Source organism: Chiroxiphia lanceolata, chromosome 27, assembly GCF_009829145.1.
Source record: "Chiroxiphia lanceolata isolate bChiLan1 chromosome 27, bChiLan1.pri, whole genome shotgun sequence".
NCBI classification, from domain to species: Eukaryota; Metazoa; Chordata; class Aves; order Passeriformes; family Pipridae; genus Chiroxiphia; species Chiroxiphia lanceolata.
Genome location: NC_045663.1, coordinates 1,847,749 through 1,862,080, shown reverse-complemented (window position 1 = coordinate 1,862,080; position 14,332 = coordinate 1,847,749). Strand labels below are relative to the sequence as shown.

Genomic DNA, 14,332 nt, shown 5'->3' with positions numbered 1-14,332 from the left:
CAGGTGGAGAGTGCAACACTGCCACAGATCCAGCCTGATCTGGGATGTGGTGCTGGATCCTGGAAGCAGGATCCTGGATGGCTCCTGGTTGATCCAGGGCAGCCAGAGGGTCAACACCTTCACAGATCCAGGTTAATCCAGGATTTGGGGAGGGTCCAACCCCTCCACAGCTCCAGTGTGGTCCTGGGGGCTTCTCCTGGTCCTGACTCTCCTGGTGTTGCAGAGATGGCAGGAAAAGGTGCTGGTTTGTGCCTGGAGGGGGGGATCAGAAAGGAAAACCTCCCGGTTCTTCTGGAATCTCTGCTTTTCCTCTGTCTTTTTCGTGCCCTAACTCTGGGAATGTTTGTTTGTTTTTTTTTCCTGAGCTGCCACAGTGATCTTGCCAGGTTCTCCAGCCTTTTCTGGGAGACAGAGCTTTTATTCCCCCCACCAACACCTGGCACGTGCTGGAACACAGGGAATTTGGGATCTCCCTCCCAGGTGAGCCAGGACTGGAGCTCCCTGATGACATCACTCCCCTTTTAATTCCCTTTATAAGGTGACAAACGTTTCCTGCACGGTGCTCCCGGGGGTGATTTCATGTTTCGGGCATGTCATGTTGTGGGCATGTCATGTGTCCATGAGGTCATTTTGCAAACAACTCCCTGGAGGGACAGATCCAAGGTTTTGCCGGTGCTGAGGAGGCTCATTGTGGAGCATCCCACTGGGATTCCCTGGTGGAGATCCAGATACACACACAGGAGATCCCTTTGGTGGACTGGCCCCTCGTAGATCTTAATTCTTTCCTTTAACATCCTACTCTGCTCCCCCTCTCCTCCAACCTTCCAAACCCTTCCTAAACGAGGTGGGAATTTTGGGCAGCATCCATCTGGCAGGCTGCTCCCTCCCCGTGGTTTCCCAGCTTGCAAATCAAAGCTGAGCTCAGGCAAAGGTGCCCGGGGAGAGCCCACCCTCTCCTGCAGCCGCTGCTCCCCGGAGCTTCCAGTGGCCTGGGATCTGGGGCAGGGGAATGGCTGGAATTTCCTGCCTGCTCCCAGCAGCCCTCGCTGCCTCCGGTGGGGCATGTGCAGGCAGGTCCCAGGGCATGTCCAAGGGCAAATCCAAGGGCAAATCCCAAGCAGGTCCCAGGACGTGTCCCAGCGCAAATCCCAGGGCAGATCCCAAGCAGGTCCCAGGGCAGGTCTCAGGGCACACACCAGGACATGTCCCAGAGCAAATCCCAGGGTAGATCCCAAGCAGGTCCCAGGGCATAAGCCAGGACATATCCCTGAGCAAATCCCAGGACAGGTCCCAGAGCAGGTCCCAGGACATGTCCCAGAGCAAATCCCAGGGCAGATCCCAAGCAGGTCCCAGGGCAGGTCTCAGGGCATAAGCCAGGACACATCCCAGAGCAAATCCCAGGACAGATCCCAAGTAGGTCCCAGAGCAAATCCCAGGGCAAATGCCAGGACAGGTCCCAGTGCAAATCCCAGGGTAGATCCCAAGCAGGTCCCAGGGCATAAGCCAGGACATATCCCTGAGCAAATCCCAGGACAGGTCCCAGAGCAGGTCCCAGGACGTGTCCCAGAGCAAATCCCAGGGCAGATCCCAAGGCATGTCCTAGAGCAAATTCCAGGTTAGATCCCAAGACATGTCCTAGGACAGGTCCTAAGCAGGTCCCAGGACATGTCCCAGTGCAAATCCCAGGGCAGATCCCAAGTAGGTCCCGGGACAGGTCCCAGGGCAAATCCCAGGGCAGATCCCAAGCAGGTCCCAGGACATGTCCTAGGACATGTTCCACAGGGCAAATCCCAAGCAGGTCCCAGGACATGTCCTAGGACATGTTCCACAGGGCAAATCCCAAGTAGGTCCCAGGACATGTCCCAGAGCAAATCCCAGGACAGATCCCAAGCAGGTCCCAGGACATGCCCTAGGACAGGTCTCAGGGTAAATCCCATGGCAGATCCCAAGCACGTCCCAGGGCATGTCCAAGGGCAAATCCCAAGCAGGTCCTAGGACATGTCTTAGAACATGTTCCACAGGACAAATCCCAGGACAGATCCCAAGCAGGTCCCAGGACAGGTCCCAGAGCAAATCCCAGGACAGGTCTCAGAGTAAATCCCAGGACAGGTGCCAGGGCAGGTGCCAGAGCAGGTCCAGGACATGCCGCAGCACGTGTCCCACACATGTCCCAGAGCAGGATTCGCTGCCTCTCCCGCCCTGGGATGGGCTCCTGGGGATGAAAAGCCTCCCAGCACAGCCGAGAATTCCCAGTATGACCTTCCCACCGCAGGGACGATGCTCTGCCTGCCTGTTCCCCCATTCCAAGGGCTCCTCACCGTGGCTTCCAACCGCGCTTCCCTTTCCCCGCTACCGGGTGGTCCCACCTGGATCCAGCCTTCCAGGGGATACACAGGGACGTTCTCCACCAACCTCTGCTGCAGGGTGGGATTTTCTTGGCCAGCTCCCAACCAGCCTGGGGGGTTGGAAAAAATCCCTTCCTGCTGCTCCTCTCCAGCTGCTTCCCGCTGCTGTGGATGCTCCATGCGGGAGCAACGTGCCCTGTGTACACAACCCTTTCCCGAGTCATGCTCCGGTGACTAATTCCCTCCTGACAGGCACGTGGAGCCTGGGCCGTGTTTGGGATCACAAATAAATCCGTTTGTTTCTGCTGGAGGTCGGACTAACGGCAACCTCCTGGAATTCTCCCTCACCTTCCACCCTCATTCCTCGTCCAAAGCTGTGCCTTGGGCTCCAAAAAAAAAACCCATCCGGGCTCTTAAAATCCTACAGGTTTAAGGTTGTCCTTCCCTTGGAGCATCTTCCTTGGTAAAAGAGATGCTGTTCTGGGATGTGCCCAGGTTGGATTTGATTTCCTCCATCTATTTTTCCCATCACTTAAAAAAAACCCCAAACCAAACATCCAGACCCTTAAAATCCTTCAGTTTTAAGGAGATTTCAACCTTCCCTTTTTTCCATGTCCTAAGGGTTTCCTTAGTAAAAGAGATGCTGCTCTGGGATGTGCCCAGGTTGGATTTGATTTCCTCCATCTATTTTTCCCATCACTTAAAAAAAAACCCCAAACCAAACATCCAGACCCTTAAAATCCTTCGGTTTTAAGGAGATTTCTGAGTTGTCCTTCCCTTGTAGTGTCTCCCAAGGGTTTCCCTGGGAAAGGAGATGCTGCTCTGGGATGTGCCCAGGTTGGATTATGTTCCTTTCATCCGTTTTTCCCATCTGCTCCCTGTTGGAAAAATTTTTGGAGGAAGGATTTAGAGCTCATCTGGGTCCCTTTGGAGCCTCGTGCTCCGCTTCTGGGTTCAGCCCCACCATCCCAAGGGTGCTCCCAAAAGCCTTGGTCTGGGAATACCTCCTGGAAAATGGAGGGAAGGGGCTGTTTGGGCACATGGGAGGGCCAAGAGGCATCTCCCATGGAACAGAAGGAGGCTTTTCCCACCATGGAAAAGCTGCTTTTTAAAGCTGCTTCTCAATAACAATCTCAATAACCCACATCAATCCTGCTCGGGTTGAGCTCGTTCCCAGCTGCTCCTGCAGATGATCCGGAATATCCTGAGCTGGAAGAGACCCACGAAACCCATGAAATCCAGCTCCATGAATGCCCCCAAGGTGTTTTTACCTCCCGATGGGGAAACACCATCACAAACCACAAAGCATCCTCACCTGAGCACGCCCGGGAATCCCTGTGTCCCGTGTCCCGGGAATCCCTCCGGGAAAGGCGCTCCTTGGAAGCTGAGAACATCCCGGTGGCGAGAGCATCTCCGTGAGGAGGGTGTTGGTGGCGTGAGCGAGGATTTCCCAAGCCCCATTTCCATTTTCGGCGGTCGGATGGGAGGCATTCCCTGCACTTCCCAAGGCCGAGGGGGGCCGGGAACCCGAGTTAATCGTTGACCGGGAGGCAGGAATGTCTTTGTCCAAGTGGAGCAGAAGTCTCATTTTTGGGAGATGCCGGAAACTTCGGAGCAAAGGGGAGAAAAATATGGCTCCTGCTGGGATGGGGGCAAAAGCTGCTTTGTTTTGCTCGTCCTGGCTGTCTTTAGTTGGGAAACATCCAAAGGTCACCTCGGCCTCCACTTCACCACTCCGTGGTGGCAGCAGCACCCAGCGTTGGGAAAACACTGGATGCTGCTTCCCAAACATCCCAGGCCGGCAGCAGAGGGAAAACCCCATCTCCCATCCCTCTGTGCCCGTCCTCAGACCCAAAACGAGGCAGGATGGAGCCGCAATCCCCCCGTAAATCTGGGATATGATCCACACTGCCGGAGGCCTGGCCGGGTTCTTCCCCTTCCCATGAGGGTTTTCTCACTCTGAATTATCCCTGGAAGTGCCAGAGGTGCTTCCAGCCCCACCTTCCCTTGAGACCAACCCCTAAAGGGCAGCTTGGATCTCCCTGTGGCGGCAGCAGCCAGGCTGCTCTTCCCATCTTATCCTTTGGAAAAATGCGCCGTGGGAAAGCATTATTTGCCTCGTTTTCAGGGGGTTTTCCTCCTCCACCGCCAAACTTGCTCAGCCCAAGCGATTTTGGGGTGCAAGGAGGTCCCTGAAGGACATGGGGAACACCTGATCCGGCACTGTTTGCCTGGCAGTGGGAAGCTCTGGGTGCTGGGAGCTGTAACCCCCCTCTGTGGCTCATGGGGTGATGCCCCCCCTGTTCCCGAGGGGCTCTCGGCACTTTTTTGGGATCCCTTTGCTCGACAGCTGCAAGGAACTGAGAGACCCAAAATCTGGAGGGCGGCACTTCCCCTCTCACTGCTTCTGAAAAGGAACTCTACAAAAAAAACCCACCCCGAGGTTTCTGCCAGCTTGTGCAGCTGGGGGGAATTTCCTGCTTTTGGGGGGAATAGAAGCCCTCTGGAGCCCCCTCATCTGTGCTCTCCCCCCTCTCAGTGTCCCCCCACCAGAGCTGGGAGGGCAGGGCAGGGGCAGCCCCTCGACCACCATCCCAAGGATCAGGGGGAACGATGGATTTTGAGGAGCCCCCCGTTGCACGTGGCGGGTTTGGGGTTTTGTCCTCGGATCCAACACGGCACCGGGAGCTTCTCCGGTCCCGCTCCAAGCCCTGCTCCAGCTGGTTCAAGTTCAGGGCTTCATCCAGCCCACGTTACGTGGGGAAGTGACTCATGCTCATGTTCCCCTTCCTGGGTTTTTCAGAAGTTTAACCTCAGCATTTGCGAGGCGGCTTCTTCCCCTCAGTCTCGGCCATGGGATGGCACCCACCACCCCCACCACGCTTCCCACCCATCCCCATCCCCTGGAGATGGAGAGAAGGGAAAAAGACTATTTGCAGGGAATCATGGAATGGTTTGGCTTGGAAGGGACCTTAAAGCCCACCCAGTTCCACCCCCTGCCATGGGCCAGGACACCTTCCACTACCCCAGGCTGCTCCAAGCTTCATCCAACCTGGCCTTGGACACTTCCACACCTTCCCAGGCTCAGCAGTGCCTGCTCTGAGCTTTCCCTGGACTTCCCAGCAGCCTTTCCAGCCGCTGGATCTCTGTGTGATGCTTTAATCACCGGATCCCCCAATTTCTCTCCTGCTTGATGTGAGTGGAGAAGCAACAGCCCCGTGGCATCAGCTCCTGCTCTCCCTCATCCCATCTCAGGTGCTCTGAGCTCCAGGAGTCCCTGGGAACAGCAATCCCACGGTCTTCCCTGCTCTAGATCCCTGCCAGGTAGGTGGGATCTGCGCCGGGCTGAGGGACCCACAGAGGATGCACTAAGCGGAGAGGAGCCTTCATCCCGCTGGGAAGAGGCGTTGGATAAACCTGACCTTCATAAACCTGACCTTCATAAACCTGACCTTCATAAACCTGACCTTCCGAGGCCAAGGGATGTGCTAACGGCCCGGGAAGAGCTGGGAGGAAACATGGGATGGAGCGGAGGCTGCGCAATCCCCTCTTGCAGGCCGGTGAGGACACGCTGGGACATTTCATCATCGCTCGGTCGGGAATCAAACCAGCTCCCAAAATCCCTGTTTTATGGCTTTAGCCGGACTGTAAATCTCCGACTTCCAGGGCTGGCGCCTTTCAGGGGGGAAAACATCCGGCTCCAGCAGCCTTTGGTGCTCCGGGAGCGGCGGGACCGTGCGTCACTCCGGGATGGGGCTCGCGCCCACGGAGAGAGAACCCACTGCAAAAGCAGAACTTGGGGATTTCGGGGTCTGCCGGATCTTGCTCAATGTGATCGAAGGGGTCGGGGCCTCTTCCCCTGCCTGGACATGCCCAGGGCTCCGTTTCAGCTCTGGATGAGCACGTTTGGCACCATGTGGATGGTGGAAGGGGCTGGTGGCCGGGCTGGCACCTGCCGGGGACACGGAGATGTCCGGAGTAGGGGGGGTGACGTGATGGTGATGGTTCTGCCCCAGAGGTTTGTGGTCCTCCTGGGTGATGCTCCCTCTCCCTTCCTCCTTGGAGTGAGGGGATGAAGGATTCCAATCACCCCAGCTGATAAAATCCCTGGGAGAGGGATCACAGTGGGTTTGGTGCTCTGGGAACTCCCTAAGGATCCACAATGGGAAGATGCTCCAGGAGAGGGGTCCATCCCTGCCCAGCTGCTGGAGGGTTGGGTAATGTCCCCCCCATGGCAGCAGCAGGATGGTGCCCAAATCCACACAGGATGAAGCTCTGGAGATAAACGAGGCTGCAACATTTCCCTGGGAGCCACACATGGGGTTTCACCCGAGCTGGATGCCCTGGGAAGAGAAAGACTCCAGCTCCTCCTCACCCATCCCACTGCAAGGACGGATCCAGAGCTGGGCAGCAGAGCCAGGGCAATCCCCCCCCAACATGATGCTGGTCATCCTGACAAACTTCTCCTTTCCCGGCTTTTAGGGTGAAATGTTTGTTCTTGGCTTTGCCTCAGGCAACCCCTTGAGGAGCCGGGTGAGAAAAGCCCGAGGAGAAGCAGGGGATAAACAGCCTTAAACCACGGGATTACTGCGTGCACGTTCACCCCCTGGCAGGAGCACAAGCTGAAGACCAGGCACTTGGATCAACTTCAGGACGTTTGGGAACGGCCTCGCCTGCCCCGGGAGGACCTGCCCGTCCAACTCATCCCACCGGCGGTTCCTCGTCCGCCCGCTCGTGTTTTTTTCGGTCCGAGCATCCCTGAGGAGAGGGCGGGAGGCGGGTGGTCCCGTGCCAACCTCCGTGGCTCGTTCCCACCGTGGATTTTTCTCCTCCCTAGCCCTGGTCTGGCACGGCCGCTGCCCGGCACCCACGTGGCCCCGCCGGATTGGTGGCAGGCTCCGTCCTGCCTGGCTCCATTTGGGGAGGATGATGATGATGTAACCCAGTGCCACGGTTGCTTCAGAAGGACCGGGACACGGGACATACCCACCCCTCTCGGCCACACCTGCACGGAGAAACCGGTGCCAAGCAGCCGGTTTGGTGGGACAAGGTCCAGGGCTGATCCCACTCCTCCCGCGGGAGCGCACCCGGCACGAGCCCGGCAGCCCAGCTCCTCCTCCCCGCCCCATTCCCGCCTCGGTGGGATTTCGGGAAGGGGCTGCGTGCGCCTGGATCAGCCCCCTCGTGTGATAACAGGCGCCGGGGCGAGGCGACAGGCAGGGAAGGTGGCCGAGGATGCAGGGATGGACGAGCCACGCTGGAATGCTGCACAGCATCCCCTCTCCATCTCCCCCTGCCACCCGCTGGGGGAGGTGAGGGGGATTCCCCCAGCCACGGGATCCCCGGGGGGGGAAACGGGAAGCGGAAGATGGTGGAATAATTGTTGCTGAGAAATAGTATTCCAGACTTTCTTGTCCCTACAGCTTCAAACCGGCTTGTAAATCACCCGGGCTCCAGCACTGCCAGAACCTCTCGTGCAAAATCCCAGAGAGGAGAAATTCCTGCTGGGAGTTTACTCTGTCACCCACGGCAGGAGGGCGGGCAAAGTTCGGCTCCTATAAAGTCTGGTCTGGTCCAGTTCATTCATTCCCCTGGCAGCACGTCCAGCCTTTGCACGAGATTCGGGAGTAAAGGCTGCCCCGGGAGCTGCAGGATGCCGAGGAGCGCGATGCCCAGAACGCTGAGGGATGTTTTGGCCACCCTCACCTGCCTCCAGCTCCTTCTGCCCCTCGCCGCCGTGGATTCCCTGCCCCTCACGTGGGACCAGGACAGGCTCCAGCTGGAAGCCGTCAAAAAGGGGATCCTGGAGCGGCTGGGAATGCCGGCTCCCCCCGTCATCCGGCACCAGCCGGACCAGGAGAGCATCCAGAGAGCGCAGCGGCTCTACCAGCAGAAAGTGGCAGAGCTGGCAGGGAACTGGAGCCGGGAAGAGGAGGAGGAGGAGGAATCCATGTCCAGGACCCGGCGTTTGCACCGCCTGACCCCCACCCGTAAGTGACTCCCTGTCATTCCACGACCCTCATCCCCCCGGGACACACGTGTGTCCCAGCGGGTCCCAGCGTGTCGGGCACTGTCGGGACATGACCGGGCATGCAGCACGGTGGCCACGGGCATCCTCGTCCCGCGGCTTCCTTTGCCCTGGAAGAGGGGAGGAGCCGCTGCTGGGGCTGTTTTTGCTTAAAAACACCAAGAGCGGGGAATTTGGGATGGAAGTTTTTAATCGGCGGCGCGGTGGCGGCTCGGGGGGCTCGGAGAGGGGCTCGGGGTGGTTTGGGGGTGAGAGGAGGGGAGGTGCCATCCCTCGACCCCCAGCTTGAGCCCGAGTTTGGGGGGTTTATCTGAATCTTGGGGGGATTTAGGGGAATATTCTGCTCCTGCTGCTTGGGCTGGTGCGGGGACAGCCGGGGAGTGGGGTGGGGGGTGCCCCAGTGCAGGGTACCTGCTCTGGCACCAGCAAAACTGAGACCCTCCCTCTCGAGGGTCCCTGGAGATGGTGGGTCCTGAGTGATCTGAGGGTAGGGATGGATTTCCAGCACCCCCGGGGATTTGGGGGATTCCCCGGGAGCGGCGGTTCGGCTGCCCGAGCGGAGCTGGTCACAAGCCTGGGCTGACGGGAGAACTGCCGGCTCTTACATCAGCTGTCCCTTCTGTCCCCGCAGTGCTGCGCTGGCCGGACATCCCGCAGGGAAACGGGGACTCCCAGGGACACCAGGACCCCCGCGGTCCCTACCGCTACCACCTCCTGCTCTCCCGCACCGAGGAATTCCAGCGGCAGCTCCGGGTGGTCCAGGCGGAGCTGAAGCTCTTCAAGCGGTCGCCGGCGCCCCCCGAGATGTCCCCGCGCGGCGCCTCGGTGCCCCCCCGGGTCACCGTCTACGCCCTGCAGGGGGACGAGGAGACCCCCCAGGTCGTGCAGAGCCAAGAGCTGGACCCCGATTCCCGGAGCCTGGATGTGACAGCAGCCATCCAGCCCTGGGTGGCCGGTCCTGAGGCCACGCTGCGCCTGGAGCTGGACTTCACAGCCAACGTCTCGGCCGCACTGGCCACCTCAGAGGGGGAGACGCTGGTGCTGGAGGTGGAAACCCGGGAGAACACGGCTCGGGGGGCCAGGAGAGCCCGGGGGCTGGAGGAGGAGTGCGGGAAGAGCGATGGGAAGTGCTGCCTGAAGTCGCTGAAGGTCTCCTTCCAGGACATCGGCTGGTCGGACTGGGTCATCGCCCCCCACAGCTACTACATGAGGTTCTGCGAGGGTTCCTGCCCCCACAACTACAAGCCGGCCAACATGCACGCCCAGATCAAATCCCGGGTGCATTCCCTGTCCAAGGCCACCCCCCCTCCCTGCTGTGTCCCTGCTGGGTACGACCCCATGGTGCTGATGCACTACGACGGCGAGGGCAGGCTGGTCTCCAGTGTCTTCGAGGACATGCTGGTCACCGGGTGCCACTGTGCCTGATGGCATCGCCGGTGCCTCCAACTGGGATGTGTCACTGCCCAGGTGAGGCCTCCTGGCAGCTCCAGCATCCCCAAAATCCAGACCCTCTGGCACCAAGGGCCTTCACATCGGACCCAGATTATCCAGTCCCACCCTGGGGCTTTCAGCTCCGTTGTCCAACTCAGCCCTGGGCTCTCCAGTTCTGGATTCCTCTCCGCAACAACATATTCCCTCCTCTCTTTTCTTATTTAAATCCATATTTTGTTTTATTAATCCATACTTCATTTTATCTTCCCACCTGAGATACCCCAAAGGGGCCGGGGTGGGTCTGTCCCTGGGTGTCCACATCCCACTCCATCCCTCCTTCTCTGCTCTTATTTATTGATAGAATAGTAGAATAGATTTATTTATTTATTTCTAATTTATTGTATTTTATAGTGAAGCGACTTTTTTTGGGGGGAAACGAGGGGGTTTTTTTTTTGTCTATTTGTACTTTATATATTTCTATAAAACAGGAAGGATATAATAATGTCAATGAATAAAGTGATGGGAACAGGGATTCTGGCTGCTCCTCCTGCACAGCTGGCTGGGGGGGGGGTGTCTCCTACCAGAACCCCTCAGCTCCTTTGGGATCTGACTCCATATGGATTTGCTGGTAAACCCTCGTGGCTTTCCAGTGCCATGCTGCCAACGTGTCAGTGATATCTGGGCACTGCTCCAGAGACCTTTGAGTTGTTTATGCCCTTGGGATGGGTGTTGGGCACAGCCTTGACCCCCGGGAGGGACGTCCAGCCAGGATGGGGCCGTCACCCGATTTCCAGGTGCCTCCGGCCCTGGGACCACACGGGCACCAAGGGGTGGGGGAAACCCCCCAGGGGGGTTGGGGGCACACAGTGTGTCCCCACCATGGCTGGATGGGGTGGCTGGGCTGGTCACAGCTCCTCTCTGTCCCGTCCCCTCTCCCACTGGGATCCAGGGGTGTCCTGGGCTTCCCGGTCCCTCAGCAGCTGCCGGTGGGGACCTGGGCTTGGGGGATGTGGGCTATGGGGACCTCTGTTCTGGGAAGGGGGGTGTTGGGGACCAGGGCTTGAAGGACACAAGCTATGGAGATGTCCACTGTGGGGACACGGACTTGAGGGACCTGGGTCTTGGTCCCTTGGGACCACCACTTTTGGGACGTGGGCTCTGGGGACCTGTCCTTGAGGGTATCGGTCCCTTGGGACCCCTGCCCTGGGCAGATGGGCTCTGTGGACGTGTCCTTGGGGCTCTTGGTCCCTTGGGACCTCCACTTTGGGGACAAAGGCTTTGGGGACCTGTCCTTGAGGGTTCTGGTTCCTTGGGACCTCCACTTTGGGGACAAAGGCTTTGGGGACCTGTCCTTGAGGGTTCTGGTTCCTTGGAGCCCCCGCTTTGGGAGCTCCAGGGACATTCCACTGGGAAAAGCCCTGTGTCCTGCCCAGGGCTCCCCACAGACCACGAGCTCCATGGGTAATTAAAGACAATTAAACCATTTAATGGGCACGGTGAAGCCTCACAGGGGCCAAGGTGGGGGGGGACAAATGAGGGGACACCCAGACAAGGCATGGGGGGTCCCCCTGTCCCCCAGGCTGCCATTCACCTCAGGGTGCCCAACTCGGGGTCCCACCAGGAGGACTAAAACCAGGGATTTTCCCTCCGTTCCCCCGAGTGGCAGATTGAGCAGGAGGAGAACGGGGGGCACAGCCAGGCCTGGATGTGCCCAACCACCGGCACGGCCCCGAGCCAGCGCTGCCCCCAGCGCTCCCCATCGGCCCCAAAAGGGGAAGAGGAACCCAAGGCCGTGGTCACCCCCGGGCCCTGCTCCTCCCCGGGGGCCCCGGGTGCGTCCCGGGGCCGGAAGGCTCCGGCTGCCGGCGGATGCGGCGTCCCCGCGGTCGGTGGCCACCGGCCCCGGGAGGAAGTGTCAGCTCAGCCCTGGCTGAGCCCTGCGGTGGGAACTGGGGCCGTGGCAGGGCCTGGGGCTGGGGGGTGTTAAAACCAACCCCCCCCCAGGGTGGCATTCCCACAGGAGACGTCGCGTGGGAACCACGGCCGTGGGGAAACCCGTGGAGCCGTGGGGAGCGCCCGTCCCTGTCCCCTCTGGGGTGGGGGGACAGCAGGGGAAGAAAGACAGCGGGGGGCAGAGGGTCCCTCCCAGTCCCCCCAGTGTCCTCCCTGTCCCCCCCCAGTCCCTCCCAGTCCCCTCAGTGGTCGGGAACGATGTAAACGTCCTCGGTGGGGCCCAGAGTGTTGGCGTAGATGGGCTGGTCCCCGGGATCAGCCTCACTCTCCAGGAAATAATTCTCATCCTCCGGGACCTGGGGGCTGGGGGGGCAGAGGGGGGGATCAGTGGGGAGTGAATGTCCCAGGGGTCAGGGAGGGAAGGGCTCAGGCCCTGGAAGAGCCTGGGACTTGGAGATGGTGGGATGGGACAGGACAGGAGGGCATGGGGTGGCATGTGAGGGACTGGACAGCATGGCACAGCAGGGGGTGGGATGGGATGGGATGGGATGGGATGGGATGGGATGGGATGGGATGGGATGGGATGGGAGATGATGGATGGATGGATAGATGGATGGATGGATGGACAGATGGATGGGATGGGATGGGATGGGATGGGATGGGATGGGATGGGATGGGATGGGATGGGATGGGATGGGAAGGGATGGGAAGGGAAGGGAAGGGATGGGATGGGGTGGGATGGGGTGGATGGGCTGGGTTGGAACAGGATGGGAGATGATGGATGGATGGATAGATGGATGGGGATGGATGGATAGATGGATGGGATGAGATGGATGGCATGGGATGGATAGATAGAATAAAATGGGGTGGGATGAGAGGGATGGGGTGGACAGATGGGATGGATAGGATGGCTTGGGAGGGGATGGGATGGGATGGGATGGGAGAGGATGGAAAGGATAGATAGAATAGAATGGGATGGGATGGGATGAGAGGGATAGGATGGACAGGATGGGATGGGATGGGATGGGATGGGATGGGATGGGATGGGATGGGATGGGATGGGATGGGATGGGATGGGATGGGATGGGAAGGATAGAATAGAATGGGATGGGATGGGAAGGATAGAATAGAATGGGATGGGATGGGATGGGATGGGGTGCCAGCACAGCAGGGTGGGATGCCAGACCCTCACCTGTACCTCTGTTCCTTCCATCCCGGTGCCCATCTCTGCTTGGTGGCCGGGGCGGTGCCGGGGCTCACGAAGACGTTCTCGTAGTCGGGCACATCGGCGACCTCGGCGACCTCGTTGGTGCCAACCCCGTTGTCCCGGCTGACGTACTGGGGCTGCCGGACGCCCGCACCGGGGTCCTGCTTCCCCCACCCCGCCCCGGCCACCGCGGCCCCCGCCCTCCTCCGCCGAGAACACACCAGGGCAGCGCCCACGGCCACCAGCGTGGCCACCGCGGCCACCGCCCCGGCCACGCCGCCCACCAGCCCCGCGCTGACCCCGCACTCCCGGCCGTGGAATTCCGTGACGTTCAGGGACTCCTGGGGGGACGTGAAGCAGCGGCACCACCGGGTGGCCGGGCGGGCACAGGGGGTCAGGACGGTGCCCACCACGTCGCAGCGGCAGGACACGGTCAGGGAGGTGAGGGAGGGATGGAAGGCGTCGGGGGGCACGGCAGACAGGGGGTTCCCCTCCAGCTTCAGGGTGCTCAGGGCCTTGGCGTGGGTGAAGAGCCCCTCGGGCAGCTCCCGCAGCCGGTTGTAGCTCAGGTCCAGCTTCTCCAGCCCGGGCCCGAGGCGGGATGAGGGCTCAGGGCCCGATGCCGTTGTGGCTCAGGCACAGCCGTCGCTTCTGGTAGAAAGGGCCCAAGTCCAGCTCGGCACATCCACGGGTTTTGTTGGTCAGGTCCAGGTCTTGGGCATCATCCCCCAGCACGCCAAAGCAGAGGGACGTGGGGACTGTGGGGCTCATGGGGGTCACAGGGTGCAGCAGCAGCAGCAGCAGCAGCAGCAGCATGAGAGGAGCTGCAGGGACCCCCATGACCCATCCAGCAGACCGGGAACGCCTGGGTGGGAAACAGGAATCAGGACCCTCGTTCCCACCGGATTTCCCCCTCCCGGTGCAAACCAGTGCAGCCCAGTCTGGCCCCCCCACCCTGCTCCTTCTCTCCCCGGGCTGGGCAGCTCCGGGGGTCCCAGCAGGTCGTTTCCTGCCCCCTCCTCCCCAGCCCCAGCCCCTCCCGACTCGCCTGCGCTCCGGCCGCTGCTGCTGGTGCAGGGAAGAGGAACGGGCGGGTCCGGCGGCTCCGTGTCACCCTGTTAGGGCGTAGCCGGCCCCGGAGGGGGGCAGGGGGGCAGCACCCCCCAACTCAGCACCCCCTGGCCCCGTCGGACCCCCCCCAGTCCTTTCCTGGGGTGCTGAACCCCAGGCTGGGGGTCCCTGGCACCTTGGGAGCATCCGAGGGTGGGGGGCACACGTGGGCACACAGACCCCCCCACTGGCAGCACGGGGACCCCCCTCTGCATGTGAAGGGACCCCAGGGCTGGGTGGTTGGGGGGCTCTGTGCGT

General features: G+C 60.4%; 2 protein-coding genes across 2 annotated transcripts; one reads left to right on the top strand and one right to left on the bottom strand.

Moving 5' to 3' along the window:
- The first annotated feature begins 8,013 nt into the window (after positions 1 to 8,013).
- LOC116798963 (growth/differentiation factor 15-like) lies at positions 8,014 to 9,862 on the top strand. The gene is made up of 2 exons (XM_032711674.1): positions 8,014 to 8,335; positions 9,005 to 9,862. The coding sequence occupies exons 1-2, from the start codon at positions 8,014 to 8,016 to the stop codon at positions 9,796 to 9,798; spliced, it is 1,116 nt and encodes a 371-aa protein (XP_032567565.1). The 3' UTR covers positions 9,799 to 9,862.
- A 1,328-nt stretch (positions 9,863 to 11,190) lies between these two features.
- Positions 11,191 to 13,804, bottom strand: LOC116799323 (leucine-rich repeat-containing protein 25-like). The gene is given in 3 exon segments (XM_032712381.1): positions 11,191 to 12,120; positions 12,950 to 13,582; positions 13,584 to 13,804. Coding segments are annotated over 3 exon segments (975 nt in total). The 3' UTR covers positions 11,191 to 11,999.
- Positions 13,805 to 14,332: the final 528 nt, after the last annotated feature.

Bases quoted from the DNA above. Each gene is read 5' to 3' on its own strand.
- LOC116798963 (XM_032711674.1), top strand. From the start codon at position 8,014: ATGCCCAGAACGCTGAGGGATGTTTTGGCCACCCTCACCTGCCTCCAG. The intron at 8,336-9,004 runs GTAAGTGACTCC...CTGTCCCCGCAG, and splicing joins GCACCGCCTGACCCCCACCC to TGCTGCGCTGGCCGGACATC.